Source organism: Rhinocladiella mackenziei, assembly GCF_000835555.1.
Source record: "Rhinocladiella mackenziei CBS 650.93 unplaced genomic scaffold supercont1.3, whole genome shotgun sequence".
Lineage (NCBI taxonomy): Eukaryota > Fungi > Ascomycota > Eurotiomycetes > Chaetothyriales > Herpotrichiellaceae > Rhinocladiella > Rhinocladiella mackenziei.
Window position 1 is genome coordinate 804,295 of NW_013550602.1, and position 27,384 is coordinate 831,678.

General features: G+C 50.7%; 3 protein-coding genes across 3 annotated transcripts; all 3 read right to left on the reverse strand.

Annotated features, from left to right (window-relative positions):
• Positions 1–511: 511 nt before the first annotated feature.
• Positions 512–15,049, reverse strand: Z518_03845 (uncharacterized protein; the record flags this gene model as incomplete). The annotated part of the gene is made up of 1 exon (XM_013417554.1): positions 512–15,049. One exon carries the CDS (start codon positions 15,047–15,049, stop codon positions 512–514), a length of 14,538 nt encoding a protein of 4,845 aa, XP_013273008.1.
• Positions 15,050–15,608: 559 nt separating this feature from the next.
• On the reverse strand, positions 15,609–19,249 carry Z518_03846 (uncharacterized protein; the record flags this gene model as incomplete). The annotated part of the gene is made up of 4 exons (XM_013417555.1): positions 15,609–16,776; positions 16,826–18,458; positions 18,518–18,982; positions 19,114–19,249. 4 exons carry the CDS (start codon positions 19,247–19,249, stop codon positions 15,609–15,611), a joined length of 3,402 nt encoding a protein of 1,133 aa, XP_013273009.1.
• Positions 19,250–24,287: 5,038 nt separating this feature from the next.
• Z518_03847 (uncharacterized protein) lies at positions 24,288–27,068 on the reverse strand (the record flags this gene model as incomplete). Its single annotated transcript, XM_013417556.1, has 4 exons — positions 24,288–26,069; positions 26,118–26,270; positions 26,324–26,942; positions 26,995–27,068. 4 exons carry the CDS (start codon positions 27,066–27,068, stop codon positions 24,288–24,290), a joined length of 2,628 nt encoding a protein of 875 aa, XP_013273010.1.
• Between the last annotated feature and the right edge of the window lie 316 nt (positions 27,069–27,384).

Consider the following 27,384-nt stretch of genomic DNA (forward strand, 5'->3'; position numbering starts at 1 on the left):
GATTTGGACAAGGTGAGTGCTCTGCCTCTATTTCTCGCGCAAGTTCGCGATATACCCTAGTACGCTCTTCAGCCATATTCTCGACAACATATATAGAGCCTGATGCGCTCTTCACTCCTACTTTGTTGCGCTCTATTTGGTAACCACGATGCACTCACATACTATACCGCTCGTGGGAATGAAGAATCTGCCATGAAGCTCATCTTGTTCACATTGCGAAAAGGGGCGCCAGATCACGTGACAAGGCTTGGAATGTTTGAAACCGGCGCCGAGGTTCGACCGGGAAAGCACGTGACACGGTCATTTTCAGGCACGTGATTTATTTTTCGCCCATGGTAAGGTCACGTGCAGAGGGGTCGGGATTTAAAAGAAAGCTTACGCTTTCAATAAAATACCACGTCAATTTAGAGCGGGCACCATACTATCACTTTCAAACACTTGTTCGGGTCCTATTTATCCACGAATAATGTATTTTTGTGCTCTGCTATGCCGTGTCAATTAAAATCGACCTCTAGCCCTGAACATCAACCACACTAGCAAACCACCCTTTCAACGCCGACGCCAACACACGAGGCAAATCCCTCACGTCCCTGACAACAAGGTAATACGGGAACGGAAAATCGTCAAGGTATCTCTTTGTGCGAACGGTCATTTTTGCCGGTCCTTCACCATCAGCAAAGTCCAGATCGGGTTCGAAAACTGCTTGCTTGAGATCGAGAATACTCTCGCTCCCAGCGCTAGCGTCGACGATGACGAAGACCATGATGATTTTCTCCGCGTGGGCCTGGCGGACGAGGCGCGCGATGGCCCCGTGATCTGAACAGTGCCCGTCGCTGACGATGAGTTGAAGTTGCCAGAGATCCTCGGTGCCGGAAGAGGCTTTGATACGCGCGTCGCGGAAGAGCTGGAGACTCTCCCTTACCAGATTTTTCACATTGGTGCCACGCTGCGCAAAGCTGAAGGCGCGGAAGACACCGATACCGGATTCGGCGGGGGAGAAGGGCGTGCCAAACGGATGGGCGACGCGGATGTGCTCTTGATCGCCGAAGCCGACGATGCAGATCTCGCCGACCTCGAGTATGGAGAGGGCCTTCGTGAGCATGGCAAGCGTTTCGAATGCAAGGATATCTGCGCTGGACTCGCTCATCGATTTGCTGTCGTCGACCGCGATCATGATTTGATAGTTGCGCTTGCTGGGCACGGAGCGCCGCATCCAGATCTTGTCCCTCTTATAGTTCGAGGCGATGTATGGGATGATGCGTTTGATGTTGAGTCGTTTGCCTGTACGGTAGTCGCCGCGGAGTTTTGTCGCTGTTGTCGGGGACAGGATGAGGCGAAGCTGTTCGGCCAAGACGACTGAGAATTGGTGCGTTGTGGTCGAGCAGTAGTTCCAGAGTTGGGCTGCGTCAACAGCGCTAGTTGGGGGAGAAGGTAGATCTGTATTATGGGCCAGATCGAGCCGTTCGATATCCGGAGAGAGATCATCCGAATTAACACCGGGTTCTTCTGTGCAGTGTTCTCGCTTGTTGTCCCGCCATTGATGGCCGGGGACAAAGGAAGCCTCTCCTGACTGGGTCCCCTTTGGCTGGGCTTGAAGACGGTTGAGTCTCTCTGTGATGCTGTCCGGCAGCTCTGACTCCATGGCACTAGGAAGATATGTGTCTTCATTGATGGACAGATCATCATCTTCAATTGCTTTGCTCTGATCAAGATTTTGAGCTTGGTCGGCAGCGGCTGCACTCAGAGCTTGTGCGTCTCCTGCATTCTCATCATTGACGTGTTCGAAATCAGCACCTGCCATGTCCACGTCTTGGTTTTGGTCTTTTTGATGTTGTTCTTCTGGCATTGGTAGAATCTCACGTCGTTCATGCCATTGATCGAGTACATGTGCCAGCTTTTTCAGCGCTTCGTTCTGTTCGTATTCGTTGGTGTCGGTACGACCCGTGCCCGGCTCGGTCGCCTCCGTCCCGGACTGGCCTTGCTCTTGATTTTCAGGTGCATCGCCAGGTCGAGATTGCTGGAGACTGGCTTCTTTCTCGATTTGATTCATTCCTTGGATATTTTGCTCCGGGTCGATCGTATCATGTAGTTCATTAGCAGCTCCGGATTCACCTCCAGCATTTTCGCCCCAATCTTGAGCCACGTTGTCTTCACGGGTATCATGGCCATCTTGCTTATCGTCTTCCGGTTCTTCGGGTTGACCTTCCATGATCTCGTCGTCCTGCCCAAAATCATTTTCCAGCTCATATTCTTTTTCACCAATTTCCTCGTCTGCGGCACCCTCGCCTAAGGACTGATCCTCTCTCTCAGTCTCCCCCATCTCTCCACTTTCAACTTCCTCTTCTGCAGGGTTGTCCATATCTGATAGTTCATCCATACCATGATCTGAGATTTCGTCATCTTTCATCTCGTCTTCCCCTGCCAATTGTAGTTCTTCTGGAAGATCCAAAGCCTCTTCATTGTCCAAATGGGGATCCATATTTTCAACTTCAGGGCGTTCCGCTCCCTCATCTTGATCATCATCTTCGTCCGCATCTTCGTCCACGTCACTTCCCTCCATATCTTCTTTTTCGGTTTTCTCCCCATCCGCAGCGGTCTGATCATGAGACTTCTGACCCTTCTTCTCATCATTCTGCATTTCTTTGTCGTTCTCCAAGTCGCTTTTCATGTCATCCCACAATTTTTCGTCGACGGCAGAAGGATCAAGATCGTCAACCGAGCCCGTCTCTTCATCCATTTCATTCTCGTCTTCATCTCCAGAAAAGTCACGATCGTCCCCTTGGTCGGATGGGTGTTCCTCCGAATCTCCCATCGCTTCTTGGAGATCATCACTGCCCACATCGACCGCATCATCTGCATTTTCACTCTCCCCATTGTTTTCCTCTTTCTGGCCCGATTGTGCAAGGTCAGACAAATCTTCATCATCTCCCACATCCTTACTTATGTCCTCGACACCTTCGCCGTCGCCAAGCCCGGTCCCACTTTCGAGCTTACCAGATGGCTCTTCGTCGTCGGTCGGGTCAGACGGACGACAGAAACCTTGGCTTGAGAGGGTAATGAAAGAGTTCGCCAATTGAAGGGTAAGTCGACATACTTCAAGATGGCTTTCGGTGTGCTGTTTATGGAGGTGTTGGTAGATGTAATAGTATTGTTCGATAATAGGAGATGCGACCAGCAGGAGACTTTTGGCAGTGGCCCGATCTTCTGGTACCACATGGCGAAGGGTAATCAACAGAGATTTCAGGTTGTCGCTGATGGTGCTGGCTTGCATTGAACGAATTGCCTCCACCACCATTCGGTCCCATGTTGAGAGCCAGCCTTGATCCTCAATGGAGTTTGGCATACCATCTTGTACAGAAGATAGTCTTTGCAATGCCACAAGAATCTGATCGACCAAGGTTCGGACGTCGTGGTCGAAGGATTGCACCGTGACGTGGCCAGTCCCATTTTGAGCCGAACTTTGCGTCTTGGGTAACTCTGCAGTCCAGGGGATGATCTGCTGGAGAATGAACCGGACAAGAGGCTCCTTAATTTGCCACTCACTCAGAAGGGAGCCCAGTTGCGAAAGGGTCTCCTCGGCCCGATCTTGTAAAATTTTTGAAGTTTGCGATATCAATCCCGATGGTAGTCCTGGGAGATTCTCCATGGTCATCCTGAACTCTTTCAATCGGCTGCTGTAGGATCTCATTGAGTCCACCAACCCCTTGACGTTCAAGTGCGCATGTTGGGCTTGGAAGTTTAGGATGTGGCACGCCAAAACCAAGATTTCGGCAAGCCACCCGAGATGCTCCGCCGAGGACGGGTCAAACTCTTCTAGTCCAGTGGAATACAAGAGCTCGTTCGATGCATAAGTGTTGACCGACCGAAGTAACGACAATTGCGATTTCAGATCGTGAAGACATTCTGCGGAGGAGGCGATCTCCTGGCGTTGGCCGATGGTCACGAAAAGAAGGCCTTCCAACAGACCGACACTGCGACTAACTTCACCTTCTGTGACATCTTCAGAATGATCAGTCCGACTGGCGCGAACTTGAGACATAGCATCAAGCACCCCGTGGAAGCTTTCGTCGGCGCAGGAAAGAGTGGGGGAAGAGTCGTTCATGAGCACATCAGGGGACGAGGCCAGGATTACAGCGGGCGAAGATTGCTTCTCAAGCGCAGAACTGGGAAGATTCCTTCTGATGCCCATTTGAGCAACTTCTTTGAGCGTGTCTGCAAGTAGCCGTCGCTTTCTCTCTTGCAGGTGCCGGACGAGGGACGAATTTTCGTCGGTCAGTGTTTGTGGTGTTTGAGTCCTTAACTCCTTGATTACCTGGACCAAGTCGTCTCGGAAGGCCGCCAATTCTAAATGGACTTGAAGCTCGGTACCCTTTGACAGGTACAGACGACTCATACTTCTCACTGACATCATGGGGTTGGTCAAGCGCTCCGGTCGTGTTTTCCAGTCGCCAATGACGCGCTCACAGTGTTTGACCGCCGTTGCCATATCTTCTCCCTTGTCCTGAGGCTGTTGAAGCGGTACACCAGCTTTATCTGTCGCTGTGTACCATACAGAGTCTCCGGATGACTTGAGCGGGGGGACAACTTGATTGAGGAGGCCCCGATACTTTCGCACAATTTTGAACAGCTTGTGATGTGATCGCCGCGCGCTGTCACGAAGCGCTGTCACGTTTGTATCTTTCCAGCTCGCCAATTTGATCTGCTCCTTCAAGGCCTTCTCGAGCTCTGACCGGCCATTTTGGTGAGAAGTTTCAATGTGAGCCTCATATCTTCGGTGGTGCACAATGACGTTGGTGACGCAGGCGCAAAGTGGAAGCAGATAATCCTGATAGCTAGCCAAGTCCGCCAGTGTCTTATTGAGCGTCTCGAGAAGTCTTATTCGTGACGAGTATTGGCCCCAAGTTGTCGTCTTGAAGAACTCCTCGAGTGTTCGTGCGAGATCTTGGCAATAAGACTGAACACTCTCGCCGTTCCTCGGGATCCTCGTGGAGTTGTAGATGACTGCTTCGTAGGCAACAAAGTACCAAGCTGAAGCATCTTCTTCATGTTTCCGCTTCTCTTGATCCAAAAGCCCGGACCATGAAAGGAGTTCCAAACGCCTCCAGCTGATGATCAACGTTGACAAGTTCTCGAGAAGGGGACTGACCGACCATTCTCTACTGGCGACACTTTGCCACCGCGATACAATCTCATAGAGCTTCTCGGTCTTCATGAGAAGCTTCGCCACAGGGTCACCGATGCTCAGATGCAAAATTTCCCTGGAGAATGAGAGAACTTCCGCAGGTACGGCATGCTCTGGCCATCTTTCCTGGATTGCGCGGAATCTTGATTGCAACTGAGATACTACGTTGTAGAGCTTTTGGCTTTCTGAGACATCGAAGTCGGTGTAGATGTTAAAATCCTGGCGCTGCAAAGTGCCATTCAATTCCGCCATCTTGGTCTCCATTTGCAATAAAATGCCAGGTAGCATCTCGGTTAAATTCGCATTAGGAGTGGCAGATTCATCATTTTTCAATTTGGAGATAGTATCCAAAGCGCGAAGAGCGAACTCTCGCAATGCTTCTTGGGGATCTTGAGTGGAGTAGAGTTTCTGGTGCAACTGGCACAGCTTCACAGCGGTTGCTCGGGCGTCATATGTAGCTTCGAATCTCCCGAATTCTGGGTCCTCACTCTCAAATTTAGGAAACATCTCGCCCATCTCGCGGATTGCCATTTCTTCTTGATTCTCATCGTTGCCACGATAAGTGTAGTAGCGAGACTGTATCGCAGCTTCAGCTTGATCCTTGGTCAATCGAGCCTTCCACTCATCATAAAATTCGTCCAAGAGTCGAATAAGGTCTCTGATTGATGTCGAGTCTTGCTTCCACCCGATGGTTCTCTTTAATCCCAGATACTCGAGCCATTGAAATCGCAAAACCGAGGTTGCCTTGACTGGAACACTCCATCCTTGTAAACCCTCTTTGCCAACAGCTAGTATGGGAATATAACTGAGAGTGGCGTTGTCACGACCATTCTGGGTTGATAATGTTTCCTGAAGTTGCAATCCAAAAGACAAGCACTTCAAGAACCACGAGATAGGCTTCACAAAATCATCGTAAGCTCGATTTGAACTCTCCAAGCGTCGGACAATAGCGGCTAGATTTGACTTTCCTTGTTGGCTGGTCCGTTTATTTAACGGCTGAAAAGTCCGTTCATCCGTAATCAAACTCACAATGCTCTTGAATATTTCTTGAAGCTTCGGAAGCTCTGACTTCGTCGGTCTGAAAACTGTCGGCGGTGGAGGAGCATTTCCTAATTCAAGAAGTTCTTTCTGCAGGACTCGAATGACAAAGCTGGTATCCTGTCCCATGACCTGTTCATGAAGTCTCTTTTGTCCATCAATTATCGACTCGAGCTCAGTAATTCGGCGTTCATGCTGCTGGATCACAAGATTCGGAAGGATAGCGGGATCAAAAATTTGATTGGGTACCAGCAGAAACAAGCCAGCAAGGGACAAGCTAATAAGACATGTTTGGAGTTCCGGCAGTCCAAATTGTGTTTCCTTTTGAAGTAGCACAAGCGTTGGATAAATCCGGCTGAGGTACATCTCCCTGAAGAAATCTTGGTCTCGTCCGCCGAGAACAACCTTGTTAGCGGGCAGTCTGGCAAGTTGATTCAGGTCCAGGGATTTCTGTGAAGAGAAGCACAATCTTGCCTCCTTCGTCAGGTATTCGTAATGTGAAGATACGATGCCGGAGAGGACGGTTCGTAAGGCATCAATCAAGATGAGCGTGATCGTATCCGTCTCAAAAGCAGTTGTATGTGAAGTTGTGACCTTAGCGAGCTCGAGTAACTCTTCTTTTGCATGGTCTAGTATACCAATGTATTGCTCTTGAACAGAGGACAATTGCTTGAAAAGGTCCAGTCCGGTAGAATCTTGATCTGTCAGAAGGCAAAGATTCATTGAAGCAAGCTGACTCAATGACGCAGCAACTGATGTGTCGTCCTCGATGATGAGCATATTTCTTTCGGATTCAGGTATGAACATTGCCAGCGTTTCTAACTCCGCTTGATCATCCCTCCGGGCTTTTAGTCTGACGATTTGGTATATATAATTCATCACATTCTCGAATTTTCCTTCCAGGAAAAAGCCCTTTGCCGACTGGTGTTCGAGCTCAGCCACAGCTTCTCGAAGAGCCGAGAGAGATGTCTCAGGTTGCTCAGACTCAACGATCGATCTGTACGTGAGCCGTAGTTTCGATCTCAGAGCCGATAATGACGTTCTGGGCTGAGGCAAGGAACGACAGACATAGTCAAACCGGGAAATAAGCCCTTCTAACGCAAGTTGCGTTTCCAATTGAGATGCGGTTCCCGCTGTCTTCGGCCGGAATGTTTGCCACATGAGTTGAAGCCCGAGTCCCGTGATTAACCTGCTTTTGTGTGCAGAGAGCCTATCTAGGAGCGCCTGGAGCGTGGAAGCTAAGCCTCGAACGGTCTCTCCCATGAAACGAGCCAGTGTGGCTCCGATCTGCAAGTATGCTTGGAAGCACGCAACGTCCAACTTTTTGGCGTCACCGAGCCGTACCAAATCCTGAGTCAATATGAGTGTTCGATCAGCCGCTTCCAGCAGTTGTGGGCTTATGATCCCCTGAGGCTGACCTAGCAGGGATACAGAGATCTCCTGAATCAAACTGTTAGCGAAAAGAAAAATCTCTGGAATGGCTTCAGGATTCTCTGTTCCGTTTGCAATAATGGCTGATTTTTCAAGGATTGTTCGGTCTCTAGCCGGCACCGTGATGGCTTGAATGGTCGCATCCCTTAACTTGGCTTTGATGTCTCTCAGACGTCTATTCGTATACCAGGTAAGGGTGACGAGCTCGGCGGAACTGGAATGTGCGGAATCGAAGTTGGGTAGACCTCCGAGAAGAGTGAGTGGTTCATTGAGGGTCACTAACTGAGGCAGACTAGCGTCGTCAAGGGCTTCCGGAATCGAGAACATCTGGTATACTCTGCTGGTGTCAGGTGAATTCCATTTGCTCAATTCCAATGCAAGTTGTTCTCCGCCACCGCACCGAGGTACAAAGTCCTTCCCGGGTGAGATCATTGTCATGTCTCTGATAGATAGGTGATCAACAAAGGCATCAATCGTATTTTTAGTAGGTCTCTTGCTCGCAGCCTCAGACAGGGGTCTCAGGCGACTAACTGCCGAATCACATGGATATTGAATAGCCACCGTTTCCAGGTGATCGGGATTGGCCTTAGGCATGAAGATCTCCAATGAGCGGTTTCTCATTGCTCGTGACAGCTCTCCATAACAAGGATCCACCGTCAAGAAAATCCTGAAATTTGGATGTGGCTTGACGATCCTGGTACCGCTGCTGCCACTATGTTGCTCGCTAATAGCAAGCAAGCCGCATGGCTCGAGAAGTGAATTGAGTCTGTCTAGAACAGATGGGTTACATAGATTTGCATTGTCAAGAACAAGCCATGAGCCTCTTTCCACAGCATCGACAAGAATACCGTCATTCCAGACGAAGCGGGACTTCAAGTTTTCTGATGAGTGGAGAAGAGACGAAAGCGCTTCTACCGAACCTTTAAGTTCCGGTACAATGCTCAAGACAGTCGGCAACGTGGCTCGAAGCTTCGACAGATCAATATCGCCGGTTTCCAAAATCTGCCATAATCTGAGCGACTTGGTGTGCATCTCACCAATGTCCTGATCCCCTATCGAGGCTGCAATTCGTTGTCGGAGAGCTTCTTTGACCTTATCATGGAAAATCAGCATATCACGGCGAACATCGTATTGCTCAAAGCCGCCAACGAGGTCCATTGTGTCGACGTCAGAGTTCATGGAGAACTCAACGAGGTCAACACCAGACATGGCCGCAATAGACCGAATGAGAGTGCTCTTCCCCGAGCCAGAAGGTCCTGCAAGAATCACGGGCCAGTTTTTGTTAATGGCAGTGATTATGGACTTGGCAACAGGAAGTTGTGTCACAGGGATAGTCGAGTGGGGGACCTTGGTGTGCTGGAACATAGTGTCTCTGCTGAGAAATGCAGACCCGATCTGGAGCGATGTTGGCGTGATACGGTTGTAGAAGCTCTCAGCCGGCGAACACGACGAAATGTCCTTGCACACTTCCGACACAAAATCTCTTTGGGCAGACGTGCGAAAACGCCCTTTTACAATGGTATTGAAATGATAAAAGGGGTGAAGTGTCGGCTGATCTCCACATAATGCCAACCATCGATTGACATCACGTATATTCAACTCCCAAGGGCCTCCTTGAGTGAACAGCGCCGCCTGGGCAACAACACACCCGATCTTAGCGACGGTTTTGATTACGCCTCGGAATTGATCATCTGGCATATTGGGGAATTTTGCCCGGCAGATGCACATCAGGTCCTCTTGCTGGAATGCATCTGCATAGACAACGGTGAATCGATTGACGAATGAAGTTGGAAGACCCTTTCTTCCACCACCTTGATGATGAGGATTTTGGGCAGCAAACAAAGTGAAATCTGGGTGGCATGTGAAAGACTTGTCCAGTTCCGCAATATAGACCTCCCGACGGTGATCCAGGCACGAATTGAGACCTTCCAGAACAGATTGTGAAGCCAAGTTCATTTCATCGAGGAGGACCCAGCCTCCTGATTGCATGGCATCCAATAGGGGACCATTTTGCCAGGAAAACTTCCCCATTTGTTCGTTTTCAGAGGGAGCATCGGCCCCGAAGAGATCCATCAGGTCAGTTTGATCCGAGAGATTAATGCGAGTAAATGGTCTTCCCAAAGCTTGAGCAAGAGCAGTCACAATAGCGGTCTTTCCGACACCAGGGCTTCCTTCAAGCAGAATGGGTCTTGTCATTTGAAGAGCGCGGACAATTCTCATCGTATTCTGCAAAGTCGTGGGTGCATCAAAAACAAGATCTGGACTGCCCTGCACCGGATGACTGCTTCGATTCAAGGAGAACGGACCAACGAAGAGCAGGTCATCACTCACGCTCAGCTGGGGTGTTTCCTGGTACGTTTGGAAGACGTCGATGCTGACCAGAGTTTGCAGATGATCCAAGCATCGGTGTCTTGACCCGTTCAAGTCGGTGGCACCGGTCGACGCCATTCCGGCTGGGTTTGCACCGATCGAATCGACGTAGACCATGAAGGCACCCTGGACAAAAGCGACCTGTTCACTCAGATTTTGAGCACGGTTCACAAAATCTGCCCATGCCAGCAAATCGCGAAGTGGAATAGTGGTCGAATTTGTGTCCCTGAAGTTGCTCCGAAACCAAGTGGCAAACCCGAGCATGATTCCGGCCAAGTGACGCTTTGTCGGGTGCAGCTTGTTCTGGACAATTGGGACTACATCTGCCTCTTGCGATAATGGTGGTACCCATATCTCCGTCAACCGATTGCGCAGCGCTGCCGACAACTCTCGCTTTCCATAATCGCCGCCTGGATTCATCGTAGCAAGGAATTGAAACCCTGGATTGGCAACAACGAGATTGTTCAGGGACCCTTTTTCGGCTAGCAAGATTGTTCGTGATGGTTCAAGGACGCTGTTTAGACGTTCCAGGACCGAGTCGTCAGCAAGAGAGATCTCGTCGAGCAAGAAAAACTCCCCCTTTTTCATAGCTCTGACCAGACTGCCGTCGTTCCAGGCAAACAGGGCCTTATACGCTCCAATGTTGGACCGCATCTTTTCCACAATTTCGGGATCATACATTGACTGGTCCAATGTTCCAAATTCCTCGATTATTTTGTCGACATCGAGGTTATTACTAAGGGCGGTATTTGAATTGGATCCCAGCATAGCACGCCAAATCTCTCCTATCTGGCTAGCGAGATCGGAGCGGTTGCGAACTGGTCGCTGAGAGCCGATCAGATCACCGGTTTCAGTATTGGTATGGGCATTGTAAATATCAAGTGGTCGGCCAAATGCGTCGGCGACGACTTGACAAATTTGGGTTTTTCCGCAGCCCGTCTCTCCCACTAAAAGGACGGGTTCGTTGTTCTTCAGGGCCTCGGAGACCAGCACAAAAAGTCGTCTCATTGCGGGAGTCCAAACAATAAGACCGGGCTGTTGAACGGAATCGGGAACTGCGGATAGACCATAGAGTAGTTCTTCGTTGATATCCACTTTCAGGGTCTCTTCGATCGTTTTCTTAACAACGATTCGCTCTGCAGGGTCTCTTACACGCTCTGCCAGGAGCATGAATCCGTGATAGGCTAGCTGCTGTCTGTCATCCACAGGCCTTGCAGCCCACCGAAAAAGGTCACGCAAGGTCGCAAAGCTATTGTGCTGTTCAAACAATCTTGAAGACTGTCTTTGAAGAGCTAGCTTTTTATACACCGCGACAATTTTGGTGCAGAAAGATGGTGCAATTTGCGCCCGCTCTCGCAGAATGACCTCCAGCTCATCTTCGGGGATATCATCGAAGTGAAGTTCGAGAAAGCGGTTTCTGAAAGCCCGCGAAAGGCGCTTTCGTCCGCCGTATAAGCCAGCCGGATTCTGTGTTGCAAATAGCATGAAGTTTGGATGAGGTCGCACAATTTCCTGAGATTCCGGTATGAGAAGCTCTCTATTGTCGTCGAGCAAACGATTTAGAGCTTCAAGAACATCGCTTGGAGCCAGGTTCAATTCATCAAGAACAATCCAGTGACCCTTTCGAAGAGCATCCAGCAGAACTCCTTCCTGATATTGTAACCTGCCATCGGAATCTGAAACGTAGCTACCAAGATATTCCTGGAGATCTGTGTGCTCATGGTTGTTTATCCGTACAAATTTGTTACCAGACAACGCCGCAAGATATTCTACCATGCTAGTCTTTCCGGCAGAAGTCGGGCCTTGCAGAAGGATTGGAAAGCGTCGCATCGAGGCTGCTCGAGCTAAATTGAGCAAATTGCGTTCCACCGATGGCGTCCTGATATAGTGCGGTTGAGAATCAGGTGACAGAGGACCTTTCTTGACTAGATGATGTCTGAAAGCAATGTATTCTCCGCCGTCGAAGGGCATCTTGGGTTCCTGGTTGAGGAAGGATTTTCGGTTTTTGATGCTTGATAAAAGATGCTTCTCAAGGAACGGCAGAGCCAGGCTCTCAGATGCTCTGCTGAGGATGGTGAAAAAGCTCATGGCAAATCCTTCATAAATAGCACGTCTCAGACCATGACTCGCACTGTATCTTGACGCGTACAAGAGGCAGCGAACGAGCGAACGAATGCTGAAATGTGGAATGTCACCCGCTCCATCTGTCAATTGGTGCTCTTCATTGAGCTTTTTCAGATCAAGGTAAGCCTTTGCGAGATCCAGCGCTGCTCGTTTGTCGTTATCAAGCTGAGAGCCAAGGTAGGACTGGATGATTTTTGTAAGATCTTCCAAGTTGTTATCGCCAGGAGGGACATAGATCTCGGTAAACCGGGATCTCAGTCCAGGTGGAAGGTCCTTTTTCCCCGCGTCTGTGGCGGGATTCATTGCTGCAAAAATCCTAAAGTTCGAATGTGCAACTATCGACTCGAGATTCCCTGATTCGGCGAGGAGCAGATATGGCTTTTCCTCATCGCCGTTGTGAAGAAGACTTACAACGTAATCTAGAGTGTCGGGTGACGCCAGGTTCAACTCGTCTAGCAGAATCCATTCGCCCTCGCGGACTGCTTGAACTAGTCTTCCTTCCACAAACGTAAAAGTATGATTCTTGTCACCACGATCGATTTGTGATCGAACGCGCTTGAAAGTCTCCGAGAAATCGGACCATCTGTTGCGCAAAGTATCGTATTTTGGCGTGGTGATCTTCCGTCGTTTGCTCACATGAGCCGATTCGACTCCGTTGGAAGGCTCCGAAGACACATTTAACGATTCGGCTGCCATCTGGATAGCTTCGTTCCACAGGATTGCCAGTCTCGACCAATTCTGCTTCGCAACAGCTTTCGCAATGGCCGTTTGAAATTTCTCGTTTCTTTTCGTAGAGAAGGTATCCTCAAACAGAGAGTTGAACTTTTCTAAGAGAGGGAGGACCACAGAGCGGGTGGTAACAGGCTTGAAGCCACCCAGAAGGTCACTTGCCTCGCTTTGTTGCGAGAGATTCACCACCGTGAGCTTCTGACCGACGAGATTGGCAATGTGTTGGACCAATGTTGTTTTGCCGACACCCGTTTCACCGACTAAAAGGCAGGGTTCTGAATAACTTGCAGTGGCTGAGATGCTGTCCAATGTTCTCTGGGCGTATTGGGTAAGGGCCAAAGATGTTCTTGCAGGTTTATGGCGGCGACCGGGGACCTTCTCAAGCGTGCTTCTACCGATCCGGATAAAAGCGCTACTCTCAGAAATGCTTATGGGCGTCTCATCCAAGCAGTGTCGCATTTGCTGGGGCGAGATTCCTATGTCTTGGGCAATAGAGCCAGCGATGAACTCATGGAGTTCATTGTTGTCGAGGTAGCCTACATAGCAGTCCACGCCGTCCTTGAATATGTCGAATTTGATTTGTTCAGGTAGAGCCCCCGACGTCGAGAAGAGATTATGGTCTCGAATCCTTCGAACTATTCTTCGTGACCACTTAAGTAAGTCGCGCAGCGACGGCGGACGAGTTTGCAGGGACTTGAAACGAGGGTGGTCCGTATACAAATCAGATACGTGTTGGTGGATTCGCCAAATTGCTGGGATAAAAGCCTCGGCAGCAGAATATCGTGCGCGGAGCAGCATCTCGATCTCGGCGGGCTGATAGGCTGCGACATCGACAGTGTTCCACAAGCGAGGACTTAGAAGCCACGGACAACGGGATGGTTTGGTTGAAGGAGAGCGCCCACTGGTCTTCACGGTAGCAAATACACGAAAACCATCTTTTGGCTTGACTCGCTCCTTGCGATTTGCGAGGAACAACTCGCCATTTTCGAGGATAGGACGAAGCACACCCATCACCTCCGCAGGTGATCGGTCGATGTCTTCTATCAAAACCCATCTTCCCTCTTGTATCGCTTTGGTCAGGACTCCCGGCTGCCAAGCGAAAGACTCGCCGTCAGCCGAGGATGTATACACGCCCAGTAAGCTCTTTGCATCGGTTTGCTCATTAAGATACAAGGTGATCATCGATGACTGTTTGTTCAGGAGCATGGCAGCCTCATGAATTAGCGAAGTCTTGCCTGACCCCCCTTGACCGGAGAGTAGTATGGGTTTTTCCTTTAACAGGCAATCACCAAGCTGACGTAGATTACGTTTCGCCGTGGGCGTGAGAACAAAGGTCGAGAGTTGCGATTTCAAATCGCCTGAACGAGGGAGAAGAACTCCACCGAGGCTAGCTGTTTCGGATGAAAGGTTGTTGCTGTCCAAGGTCCGCAATTCAGATGGGAGTGTCGAAGCTTGCCAGCGTTTGTCGACATCCGCTATTGCGTGGGCCAGTAAATTCCACCGGTCCTCTTCCCAGAGCTTGAGGAAGCGGTAATCAATCTCTCTATCTTCCCATGGGGCCCAGATGGGTTCGGTGCCAACATACATCCCAACCATTTTCTCGGAGAGGGCATCCGCAAAGTGCATGACCATACATAAACATTGGATGGCCAAGTATCTCATTGGAAGGAGCGGATGATAGAGGAATGATGATAGAAAAACGGGAGTGACGGTCCCGGTCAGGATGTCTCGATCGAAGGAAAGCAGGCGAAACAAGGAAAGGAGGAGCGCATGGAGTACTTCATCATCGAGTTGAGACGTGGCGCCACCAGCATCCAGAAGAAGAGTCCGTAGTGAATCCGACCCTAGAAGTCTTCGGATATGAGGGCGAAGATATGTGGCAAACGGGAGGACCCTGGCCAAACATGAAATGGTCTGAATGGCTTCGTTGTAGTTCAATAGAGAAGAATGGGCCGTCCATCGGGCAAGCAGTTCTGGATAGAGGATTTTGTATAGCGGAAACAGCGCATCTGCATATCGAGGCGATCGAGCGGCGTGTGCGACTGTGTCAAAATATCGACATTCGGTTGATTGCAGGATGAGAGCCCGGACTTCAGTTGGGAGTTTCGATAGAAATGAGAAGTCTTGTTTGAGTTGTGCATCAGCCCAAGAGCAGTATACTGCTATGTCGTCCATGATATAATACAGATGCCGCAACGAGACCACATTCCGCTGCAGAATTAGACACAGAGTGCTTTTGCACAAGGATTCTGTCTTGTTGTAGAGAATGGCAGAAGTTGAAGTGAGTTCGCCCAAGCTTGGCGTTAAAAAAATTCGCCAAGTGATATTCTTGGTGGCGAGGCTGAGATCCGGCACGAGGCCAGACGGTTCAGCACTTTTACGTCAAAGGTATGTTCTACTTTATCACACCCTCTACGATCTGGACAAAAGTTGAAAGTGACCGTTGCACAGAAAAAAAGTCTTCAAATTGGGCGTGTCAACTGAATATCACGGCATTTTCAATAATACTATGCACGAGCATGGAGTAATCTATGGACGCTGATTTGACTGCAATCATCAAGCAATTCTGCAACAGGGGTATTCTTTTCCAATCCTGCGAGTCGCTCAAATTTTCATCGCTGCGATTCGCCCCGACAAGTACTCGCTCGCTCACAAAAAAGAACCGAAACCACACATATCTGAAACGTACAGTGGCGATGCAACAGTTGTACATAGAATCGTATCGTGAACCTCATTACTCTTCAGTCAGCGCATCATCGCCCGCTTCCCTCCATTCTCTTGATTGCTCCGTGAGTCGCTTAACTCCACTCACTCGGTCGGCCCAGATAGACTCGGACGCCGTCCGGAAAGTGTAAGCTCGTTGAGAAGATATGACACCAATGGCCTGCAGGACAGCTTTGCGAGAGTCGCGCGAGAACACTGCTGGATGATTAATCCATTCCAAGCTAGCTTCGATGTCGGCATCAAGGGCGTTCATGGTCGTGTGATCGATACCAGTGGTTCGAGGAATAGGTGTGCTGGCATCTGAATGAGGGCTGTGATCTCGAGTGTGCTCTGGAGTACCGGCTCTCGGGCTTCCCGCCTTGACCGATGGGCTGTGTCTTTTGCTGCCGGAATGAGTAGCACCAGGAGGTAGAGGGGGGAGACCGCCTTTGCCCAAACCCTTCAAAATTGTTCTAGTTTCATTCAGTAAATGATGTGCCCGTTCGTGCTGACCGCGAGCGACGAGGGTGAGGGCACGACTGAGCATATCCGAAGTCAATAATTCCATACGCCGCTGGACGATCATGGGGTGCGGAGGAATAGGAGGCGTTGGTGGTCTGCCATTTTGTCGACTACGTTGACTTGCGGGCAACATTGTGATGGCCAACAGTGATGGCCGGGGCAGCTGCATCATAGAGCCATCTCGGAGAAGGTCCCCAAATGACAGGTCGGCCTGAAGAAGGGGCAACTCCTCCACACTTTGTACCCGTTGATCATCGGTATCAAGCGAGCCTCCCAGTGCTTCAAGGCCGGAGACGATCGATTCCCATGGGTCTTGTGGGGCTGGCTCTTGTGTTGTGGTGTCCGGGTCAATCGCTAATTGCACCAGTATATCCCGTTTATCACCAAAGCGCAGATCTCCTAAAGTGGCTTCGGCATCTCGTCCGGTTGCCCTCTTTGTCGTCTGAAGAGCACCACTGATTTTGACAAATTTGGCGGGAGAGCCCTCCGGTAATTTGAGCCTGAGTTTGACATTTTGATGCGACGTCGATTGAAGGGCCCCGAGCACGCCAGCAGCACATTCGCGTAACATCATCCAGTCCTTGACGTAAACGTAAGAAGCTTTGGTGCGGGTTGACAATTCAATCATGCTCTCCGGCTTATGGGTGAGACCGAGTCCAAAGGAGTATATGCCGACCCTTGGCGCGTTAGCGTTGCCATTTTGACAAAGATTGACGCCGAACTTACTTGGCAGCTTCAGCTCTTTGAACGACGAAATCCACACTATCACTCTCGGAAGTCGACGAGTCACTAATCAAGAGGATCGTCGAGATGGGATTCGCCGCCTTGCGCTGCATCAAAAGATCCATTGCCACGTTGGCGCCATCAACAACGTCAGCACGCAGACTCTTTTGTCCGACTGGTCTGATCGAGTTGAGGACTTTGTTCCAGCCAGGCCAGGTCTTCGTCGTCATTCCAACGACGGGCACTCCTCCGCCACTAGAGCCAAAGGTGACTAGTCCCATTCGATCACGGTCGCCCAAATTATGGACGAGGAAGCGCAAGGTGTCTCGTAAAAGGGTGATCTTTAACCCTTGCATCGACGACGAGACGGGGATGACCGCGACCACGTCGACGGGAACGTGCAGCGAAGGAGGAATTCTTCTGTCGACAATCGGCTTTGGCATGGAGTACTCCGTGGCGGCGGTCGTGGCGGACTTAGGACCACCGTACGACGAAGCCACCGACGGCACCCGTCGAACAGCTCGGTTCTGTCGGGTGTACTCCTCGTCGTCTGTTCCCGAGGTATCTTGTTCGTAATCGGGGTAACGAGGAGAAAGTTCGGAGGTGTGAAGGTCCCGTAGCGCTCTTTGCCATAACTCGAGTTTTTCTCTCTCCTGAAATAGCAAATGAAAGGTTGGCAGCTCGGCCACCGACAAATTCAAGGTTAAGATGTTCTCATCCAGAGAAGCGTGCACCTGCCTCAGATGTTTCCTAATCAAAATCGAGCCCTTCAAGGTGCATCTCGTCAATTTGCGGCCTGAGTCCGTCATCACGGGAGGCTGAGCGTTCTTCTTTTCTTTGACGCATATCAGCATTTCCCCAAACAAGTAGCACTCGAGCTCCTGCCACGAATGACGATCCTTGCCAACACGAATCACTCCATGCAGACGTAGATTACCGAATCTGTGGAATTCGAGCCCATGCCAATTGTCTACACGCATCCGAAGCTCTTCGGTGATCTCTTCAAGTATTTCCGAAGCTTCATAAACAATAGGGGGTTGAGGGCCTTCTTCTCTTTGCCTGGCCGGGATACCAATACCTGGGTCGGTCGGAACACTAGGAACGCTGGGAACTGGAGGCGTATTCTGTATATCTTCGATTTGGGTCTGCCATTTGCCTTCGGGAACTTCAATGGTAATGAGACATGTCAAGCTCTGTTGCTGTCGAGATCGAGTCAGGGTCGGATATTCGCTGCGGACGGTGACAATCGGCGCCGGGATGGAATGCTTAGTGTCTTTGAGCTGGCCGCCGGGAACCGATGTTTCCATAGCGTGCAGGTCGTAATCATGCTTCCGTCCATGGCCTGTATGATCTTGGGTATAATCAGACGAGGCGTTGCCCCCGCTGTCATTGCGCGCGTGGTTCTGAGTTGGATGTGTGTGTCCCTGTCCAATACCCAAGCGTTCTATGCGCATTCTTTGACTATCTCGACTGTCCCGGTTGGAATTTTCACGGCTATGTCTATTGACGATTTCTCGAGCACTGTAGGCGTCATCTTGTGTCGTCGGTCTCTCCCACGGCATCGGGGTGTTTTGTGAGCTTCTTGGCGAGGTGACGTCCTTCTGTGCAACGGCTCGGACCATGTTACTCAACTTGCCTGTTGTTTTTTTGCTTGTTAGCAGTATTCGCGACAGAGGAGAAGGAATGTCGACCCACCCAAGTCTAGGATGCTCCCCCCGCGGAAGGAATCCAAACCGAGAGGGGCATCGCATGTTGGGCAATATTGTGAATCAGAATCGCGAATGTATTCATAAAAGCAAGCTTCATGAGCGACATGGCCGCAGGAGAATTGCAGCACCCGTTCACCTCTCAAGGTGTGTTCCAATGGCTCTTCGCACGCAGCGCATTCTCCACCCACAAAGGTCCGTTCTCGTCGTGAGCGCGCGCGGTCCGAGTCGAGCATTCCTGCCATAGGATTCCCAGCTCCTGGGACGCTGGCGGACGGGGAAGGGGGTGGGCGCTGGTCTCTGGTACGGGGACGACTGTCGTTGGGGGTATGAGGCCTTCCCAAGGTGCCGGAGGAGATGCTGGACTGCTTGAAGGAGGGAATTTGGGCCGCACCGCTCAAAGACGAGCCGGCGCGAGGAGGGAACCCGTCGTGACGTGCTCGCGGATGTTGGTCTGGGAAATGTAAAACCATGTGTCAGTGATATCTCTCTTTCTCTTCCTCTCCTTTCTGACGACACCGAGAGTTTCTTTGAGGAGCACCAGAGGGGGAGCGGCGTTCTGGGTGCAGAGATTGAAGGTCTTACAGTGCGCCGTCTTGGACTCGTTTGTGCTGGAGCGAGACCTTGATCGAGGACGCTTGAGCAGTCCCAGCTCGTAGAGGTTTTCGGTGGTCTCTCTGGACACCTCGGCGCTGGAGTAGGATCGATCGTGCTTGGTCATGGAAGAGATGCCCGACAGGCAGTGCTCTACCTACGCGCCGTAGCGTGGACGCAATTTCATGAGAGCCAAAGGGATGAGGGAAGATCCTGAAAGGCAAGGAATCGCCGGCCACGTGGAGACCGTTTTCCACCTTATTCTGGTCAGTGGGGGGGGAGAGATGAACATCAGAATCAGACAGGTTACAATGGCTCGCAGAGGGGGAAGAATGATGCTGCTGGAGCAAAGTATAGTAGCATTTTTGCTCCGACTTACTTTTTCGCGAAGAGGAAGCAGTGGGTAAAAGGTAGCAGTAGTGCGGTCTCTCCCTCAGACAAGTAACATCTTTTGCCCTCGACTGGGTCAAGGACGGTGGGGGCATTTTGATCAATGTCCACGAGCCTTGGAACCATGGAAGGACGATCGATTTGTGACCGGCGCAGCGGTTGCATGCCATGGCGCAACACCGGACCAGGTTCTGATACTGGAGCACAGGCAAGTGTGGCTTTTTCTGCCGGTACCCGGGTTTGAGCCTGGACCCGAACTCTGCAGTCCAGTCCGCAGAGGGAGGCGGTGCGCTGCTGGCCGTGGTTAGCTGGTACGGAAAGGCCAGTGGCAAGCGGGTCAGAAACAGGAAGAAACAGTTGGGGAGCAAAATGGAAGAGGGAATGGTCAGACAAAATCTAAACCAAATCTCCCGCAGCCAAATTAACTGGGCATCCGGTGTTCTCGAGCTTGCCTCAGGGAGGTCGTCAGACGCAAGTTTTCCCGGACACACATTTTGTGGCCGTCCTAGCAGGCAAACCAGGGCCCGGGTGATGGTGTTGCACCCGTCGCTTGGGACCATGCCGCGGGAGGAAAGGCATTCAGCTGGCGTCTTGGGACTCGAGGGGGTCCCGGCCGGTCTATTACTACTGGATCGACGTAAGTTTATTAGGTGCATTAGCAGAGTCAACACCCCTGGGACCATGCCTGTAAAGCCCTGAGCCCGGGGCTGGCGGGGAGAGGTAGTGGGGAACAATTATTGCGTCTAGGACTATTGCCCAGTTGAGGGCCAACGCTGTTGTTAGTTTTTTCCACCGAGCAAACGGATCAGCAAAGAGGCACCCTCAAAGGGTAAAGTAGGATGACCAGGGTGAAGATTTGGTAACCTGGGTCGGTTTAGGCTGGAAGGGGAAGATGATCGCTCTTCCGATATGCAACGGCCAACTAGTTAGGACGCGTGTCAAACTCGTGCTTCTGTTAACTGAGGCATGGGCTGTCATCGTTCAACTGTCAGCCGGGACGAACCAACGGCCACTTGGCCAGTGGTCTTCGTTACGAGGACTTCCAGTGTCGGTGGCAACAGAGGGATACCCACGTGTATTGCAGAGAGCTCTTTTCTGGGTGCAGGACCGCGCACTCAGTAATACGCCGTGGGATGACCCTCAACTTCGTAGCTGAAATGATCAGTGGTACATGTTTTGGCCCTGTAGACATGTGGAGCACTTTCCTCGCGTTTCTTGCAGACTGTGGAGGATGGATTTTGCATGAGCCTGCATTTGGTTAAACTTACGCCTTCGGTGCAAACATGTCGGTTCCATCGACTATGTTACTAGGGTCTTAGTAACTGCTTCTTCGTTCTCTAGCAAGCTAGGGCATCATGGCAAATGTTTTATCAAATTTGCACAATACGGCAAGGGCATGCTTGGTTCACCTGAGCAGTGCCGGGGCAGTCCGTTATTCCACATGCCAGACCATTCAAGTAGCCTTGGTCGCTGGGTTGTGAGGTTCGTGATCTACAAAGTATCAACATGTACCCTGTACCGGGTATTCTGTAGAGCTCTCAGCGTTGTCAAACCCGCCTGGATTTGAGCAAAAGTGACCGAGTTAATTTTTTCCATCGTGCTAATGTCCAACAAGGAGGGTGGCAGAAGCAGTCATCCAACGCGAAGAGCACCAGGTTGTCTGCTCGTCAACCAACCACGCCTCAGAACCCGTGAAGCCCAGGGCAGGCTAGAGGTATTGGACAAGATCCTGGTTGATTGTCGCCAGGAACAAGACTCTCCCATGTCTGCCGGATGGGTACAGGGATCTGAGTGGCTCAGGTACCGATTCTCTTGCAAAGCGACTGTCCTTAGCTCAAGTGCGAATACTTGGGATGGGCCCTGGCCATCATTGTGAAAGAATCGTTCTTCGTAGCAAGGTACGGGGAATGGCCTTCGTTATTTCACCATGGGCATCATGACATGGATCCTCAGATTCTGGCATCAGAAACTCGCAACAACTCCTCCAAAAGCCGCATCAGTGCTCCGGCCTCGGCCGTCGTTGATCGAACCCTCTCCCAAGGTTCCGCCACCGTCACGCCCGCAAAGGATCCCACGCCGCATTACCGCACAGCTTGTCACCTGCCATCTGTCACCTGTCGCTTGTCTGTGCCGTGGGATCGGGAAGCTTGAGATGGCGTTTCCATCCCGCTGTTAGCGAATTCTAGGGCTCCTCCTGTTGCTGGCTGCGCATTCGACCTCCTTCCTTAGCTCTAACGAATTTGCTTGGTCGAGTGCCTCGGATAGGCTCTCCTTTCGTTCCCTTATTCCTCTTTTATTCGAGGCAGCTAGCGTGGTTGTTCATCTGTAATCTGACACATCGAAGACCAGAGAGCGGACTTTGACTCTGGAGGTCCTCAGGGTCCCGAAGCAGTTCGTTTCAGAATCTACGGGGGTTTCCTGTCTGGGCAGAGTCTAGAAGCGAAGCGCGTAGCAGTAGTGGTATTCACCAAATTAAGAATCTGCGGCCAGTGTTGCCATGGGTTTGCATACCCGATATATAACTATTGAAAAATAGGGGCCCAATCTTCCTTCGATCGAGCATTTTATCGATCGATTTGGAGAAACTGAGGTGACAGGCACGGCAAAAATTATCGAACCCGCAAAGTGGCCTTTTTGGTCATAGATGATCATGGTTCTCGGCTGAAGGCATTTTAATTCTCCAGGACGAGACCCATACTTTGACCCATCAGCAGCCTTGCGTAGCTTCATTGGCGCAATGACTGTCCGCGTACAGCAAGGTGGACCTTGATAGGAAGAGAGCTAAGCGTCAGGGTCCTGGACTCCTCGTGGCTATCCTGCAGAAGAAAAACATCGTCTTAGCCCCCATTTCTTCTTGGGAAGGGGGAGGGAAAAAAAAATATTGGCACTAACATTTCTTTTCCTGAAGTTGACCAAAATACACCAATGGAGAGGGTCACATGGTAGCACCGATGTAATACGTGCTTGATTCTCAGGATTTCGATGGGAGTTTTCCTTGACGGACGTAACCTCACCCACGTAGGGAAGTGGGCGTCGCAAAGGTCAAATAATTGTACGTCAAATTGCAGAGATCGACGCCCGAAGATGGAGCCAAATGCCAATTCAACTGGCTTAAAAGAGCTGGGTCTTCTTCCCGTAGCTAGCTGCCATAGAGTTCGGAGATGTAACTAGCTGGTCCCAAGGAAATTGTAACTTTACGCTGCAGCGGCGCGCGACTGTGCGGAAAATTCAGGATGTTGAGTGGATGGATTTAGCTGTTTGGATCCCTTTGACGGCCATTGTCATCATCTGAGAGGAGGCTATTGCAAGGCACAGACCTAGATGTCCATTTTTGTGTGCTAACTTCAGAACTGTTTCGTGATATTGGGAACACTTTAACCCCGAGAAACTGCTCCGTCCTATGGCATCGACAATCTTCCATGAATAATGACTCCAGGATGGGAATTAGTCTTGGCCAAGCCGGAGGAAATCCCTCTGAATTATGGCCTCCTCTGCCTTTAACGGCTGCCCGAGGCAAGAAAATTTGAAGAATATCCGGATTGTTGCGCTCCTGCATCCGCGACGGCTAAAATATCACAAGATAAATGGATGGCTCGAAACTGTGAACTTTATTGTTCAGGCCCAAGTCCTTCGTCCGGTTGCTGAATTGAGGTCCCTCAGCCTAAATGTGGTCACTATGGCAGCATTCGAGCCGAGTTTGGTCCATTTCAAGAACGTCCACAAGCTTCTGTTATTTGCCCCCGTCCAGCCAACTACTGTGGCCTTTCAACCGGAGCATTGTGGCTAATGCATTGCCCTGTCTGCTAGCTGTTTGAAACACTTCCGACTCATTGTTTGGATTGGACTTCTCTAAGTCCTGCAGGTGCTAATTAACCAGGTTTCTCGCACTGAGCGGAGGATATGAATAAATGATCCACCCTCTGCAGTCGGGCAGCAAGAGCGGACGGAAGATCCTGGGTGTGTTACCCCGGAAGCGCCCCGGAAGCGCTCTTATTTGAAGATGCCAGCATCGTGTACAACGGCGCAATCTGGAGGCCACGACAGGTGTTTCAGCTATCCCTCGTTTATGGCCAGAAGGTCGTCATTGACATGGGAAGAGACGAGACGGATCGTCTCTCCACGACATTAATCACCCTTTTGCTACGAACGCCGGGGGGGGGGTAAGTCGCTGGCTTGTCCCATCATCATGGGCAACCGACTGGCCAGCCTTGGCCTTTTTTGACCTGCATAATTAAACTGAAATGGTCCCGATGTTTCGTTTCTCTCGTGGCCAGCCTGAAAAAGCCAAACACAAGGCTCCAATGGACCCCCGGCCTTCAGCTGGATATCAGCAATTGCGCAAGTCTTTCACCAACTTGGCCATCGGGGGCAGTCTCCGGCAGTCTCTAGACCTTAACTAGAGGCCATGCCTTATTCGTTCTCGTAGCCAACGTTCCAGGCTCCAACAAGTGATGATCGGCGGCGCAGCGAACTGCTCCCCGACTCCATTCCACTTTGATGGATCTCCAAGTGTTCGCTTGGGGCTTCTGGGGGAAATTGTGCAGGAACAAAAATTCAACTTAACTCTTTCTTCGCATGGCGATTGCGTGACCTTCCTTCCTGAGATGGTTATGCTTCCACGTGGGAATACCGTGCTCAGTCAAGGATATTGGCGGCACGTTTGTGTTTTTTCGTAGACTAGTGTCTTATTGTCGGCAGATCATTTTGTGACGCTCCGCAAAACTCGAGGCGATAAAGAAATGCAGAAGCGATATGAGTGTTTCAGTACAGACACATTAATCCGGTCCCCTATGCTGGTTTGGCTCTCCTGAGTCCTGCCGAAGTAGTCCCCTGGCCTCGTCAGGGCCGTCGTCTTCTGGACCAGCATCCGGCGAGACTCCAGCTCCGGCAATGAATCCACCAGGCTTTTGGCTATCTTCTGATGCGGACAGAATCCACCATACATCCTTTTTCGTAAGCATCCCTCGAAGAGCTCCTCGTTCAACAAAAAGAAGATATCGAAGCCCGAGTTTCTGGAACATATGCACCGCCAGTTGAAGTGAACTGTTCACATTCAAAGTGATTGGCGTCTGATCCATCCAAGGCCGTAAGTCTATCCCGCAACCCGAAGCTATGTCTGGATGATAAGTGAAATAACATGGCGCTTGTGAGTCGATCGGTCCGGAGGCCGGTCTAGACGGACTGGTACTAGAATTAATTACTCGTTCAAGCGCGAACGAAAGTTCAACCCTGGAGATGTAGCCTAGGAAAGTGTTGTCTCGCTGCGAGCGCCGACTTGGGGGGATATCAGCAACGAGGTCGGTATTTGCCTTCTTAAAAGCCACCACGGGAAAACCACGATAAGATGTCGTTCGAAGGACCTGTTGTAAAGTCTCAATGGGATAAGGTCGGTTGGCGTCCAGGCACTTCATTTCCTCTACCCTCGTCATGATGCTGGAGACCAAAACTTGTGGCATGTTGGCATCTTCCTTGTTTTCAAGATACGGATACTCGTTGAATTGAATCCAGGACTCATAGATGCCTCGAGTGGAGAAAGCGTCACCGATCCACTTCGCAAGCATGACAACGATCATAATTGGCAAAACATAGGTGAGAGCCCCTGTCAACTCAAACATAATCACCACGATGGAGACCGTCATTCTCGTCACACCTGCCAACGCCGACGCAGCTCCAACGATAGCATATGTCCCGGGAATAACACAAGGAACATCAGGCTCGCACGCTGCGAAGAGCAAGGAAGTCGAGAAGTGCTTGTGTACTAGCTCCACCAGAACTCCCAGAGTTCGGCCATACAATGCTCCGATGGCAAGGGAGGGCAGTATGATCCCGGCCGGGATTTGCAGACCGAATGTGATGCTCGCAAGCAGAAACCCGAGTATGGAAGCTGCGACCAATAGCCATGCCATCGACAAAGATCCAGCGACGGTGGCCTTGCAGAGACCGAAAATATCGTTGTTGCCTATCGTTGCACATTCCGCAAAGAGATAATAGACCAGTTCAGAAAGTTGAGCTCGCATGAAGGTGTTCGGATAGTTGATGACGGCTGAGATCGCAGAAACGACCAATACTTCCAGGAGCGGCCTGTCTCGAAACGGATAGATCTGAGACTTCCGGAGGCGTGCAACTAGCATGTTCAGCTTGATAAACATGCCGCCATACACCCCGCCGATAATACCAAGCAGAATAAATGGCAGCAGTTCAAAACTGTACCACCCCGTCGTGTAAGTGACCTGATAGAGAACAATTTTTCCCGTATGAAATGGATTCATGGCTTGGAGGGTGACCGCGGCCACCATGGCACAGACGAACGACTGCCACATAGTCTTGTCTGGAAAATAGTAGGATAGTTGCTCAAGCGAGAACAAGACTCCACCAATCGGTGAGCCGAACGCAACAGATATACCTGAAGCAGCGGCTGCAGACAACACCTCGCGTTTTCGGGCTTCATTTTGACTCAAGGATTCGAATGGCTTCATGATAATGTTCGCGCAGCAGCATGCGAGATGGACAAAAGGGCCTTCTTTACCAAGCCACAGTCCCGATGAGACAGCGAGACACTGACAAAGTTAGTCTATTTTCGGACATGGGGATTGCTCAAACCCTACCAATCCCAGAGACTTTGTGACCAACGTCCAGGCTCCTAGAAATCTTCTGATAACGAAGCCTCCGAGAACAGTCTTGATCTCAGGGATTCCGCTGTGTCGGGCATATATAGAGTAATGCTTGACGAGTATGGCCGCTGAAACTGCAAAGAGAATCTATATTCCACACGTCAGCCGCATCAAATGGCCACGGAGCAGCTCAGGCGTACCGAAAAAATGACGAAGAAAATATATCCGATCACATACTGGCCTCCAGCAGACCCAATCCCGAGCGCCGACGGCCAAGGGGTCCAATCTTGACACTGAGCGAGCTTATCATGACCCCAACAGCAGAATTGTTTGTTCAAGTAAAACTGGCCACCACCCACACCTTTCTTGCAATAACCCGTCTTGATATCTCCGAGCCAATCTGAGGCAATGTTGATCAAGGCAGCGACGCAGCCAATAGATATACCACTGGCGACGAGGACGAACCAAACGTGGCTTGCATCGAACAATTGCCTTAGGTTGCCAACGAATCCTTGGTTGATGGCTAGTAGCTTTCTTAATCGCTGTCGCTCTTTCGTGTACTCGTAAATCCAATCGATGGCGGTTAAATCGTCATATCCAACACGTCTGCCAGGTCCCTCAACGTACCAATCCGGCGAACCGTCTTCCTTTTGATCTTGGTGCTGGACATTGTGGTATTCTGACTCTTCATTGGTGGCAACGTTCCCTCTTCCGTCTCCATCGGGATGTGAGAGTGCGGACGATATAGCAGAGGCTGGGTTGTTCGATGACCCAGGGGTCAAGTTACCAGGACCTATTGATCGAGACGGTTTCATAGACCTGAGAATTCAATGCTAAGTTATAATTAACCAAACGGATGTCCAGAGCATACCTCGAAGAGATGTCGGCAGCGTTCTCCACAGAAATAAGTTCAAGATCTGAATTATCGCTATCATCGCCAGGCATGGTTGTAGGATGTGATCCTTTTTTTAACGTGAACAGGCAAGGGCATTGTCACGAAGGCCCATGTTCGGTTTTCATGAGGATTCTTCGGTTGCCATTGTTGCGATTGATAGTTTCTATTTCGAATGAAGTAGCGGCCGTAGTGGTCGTTCTACTTTATTTGTTAGAACCATATGCCTGCACCAACCAGCACGTGGTTCAAGGCGGAGGCTGAGGATTAGGGCGGCAACATCTTTCGTCTGGAAAAAGTTGGCGGCGCAGCCTTGCGTCAAGGCGTCGACAGATAATTTCTGCCCGCATTTCAGTAAACTCGACAACC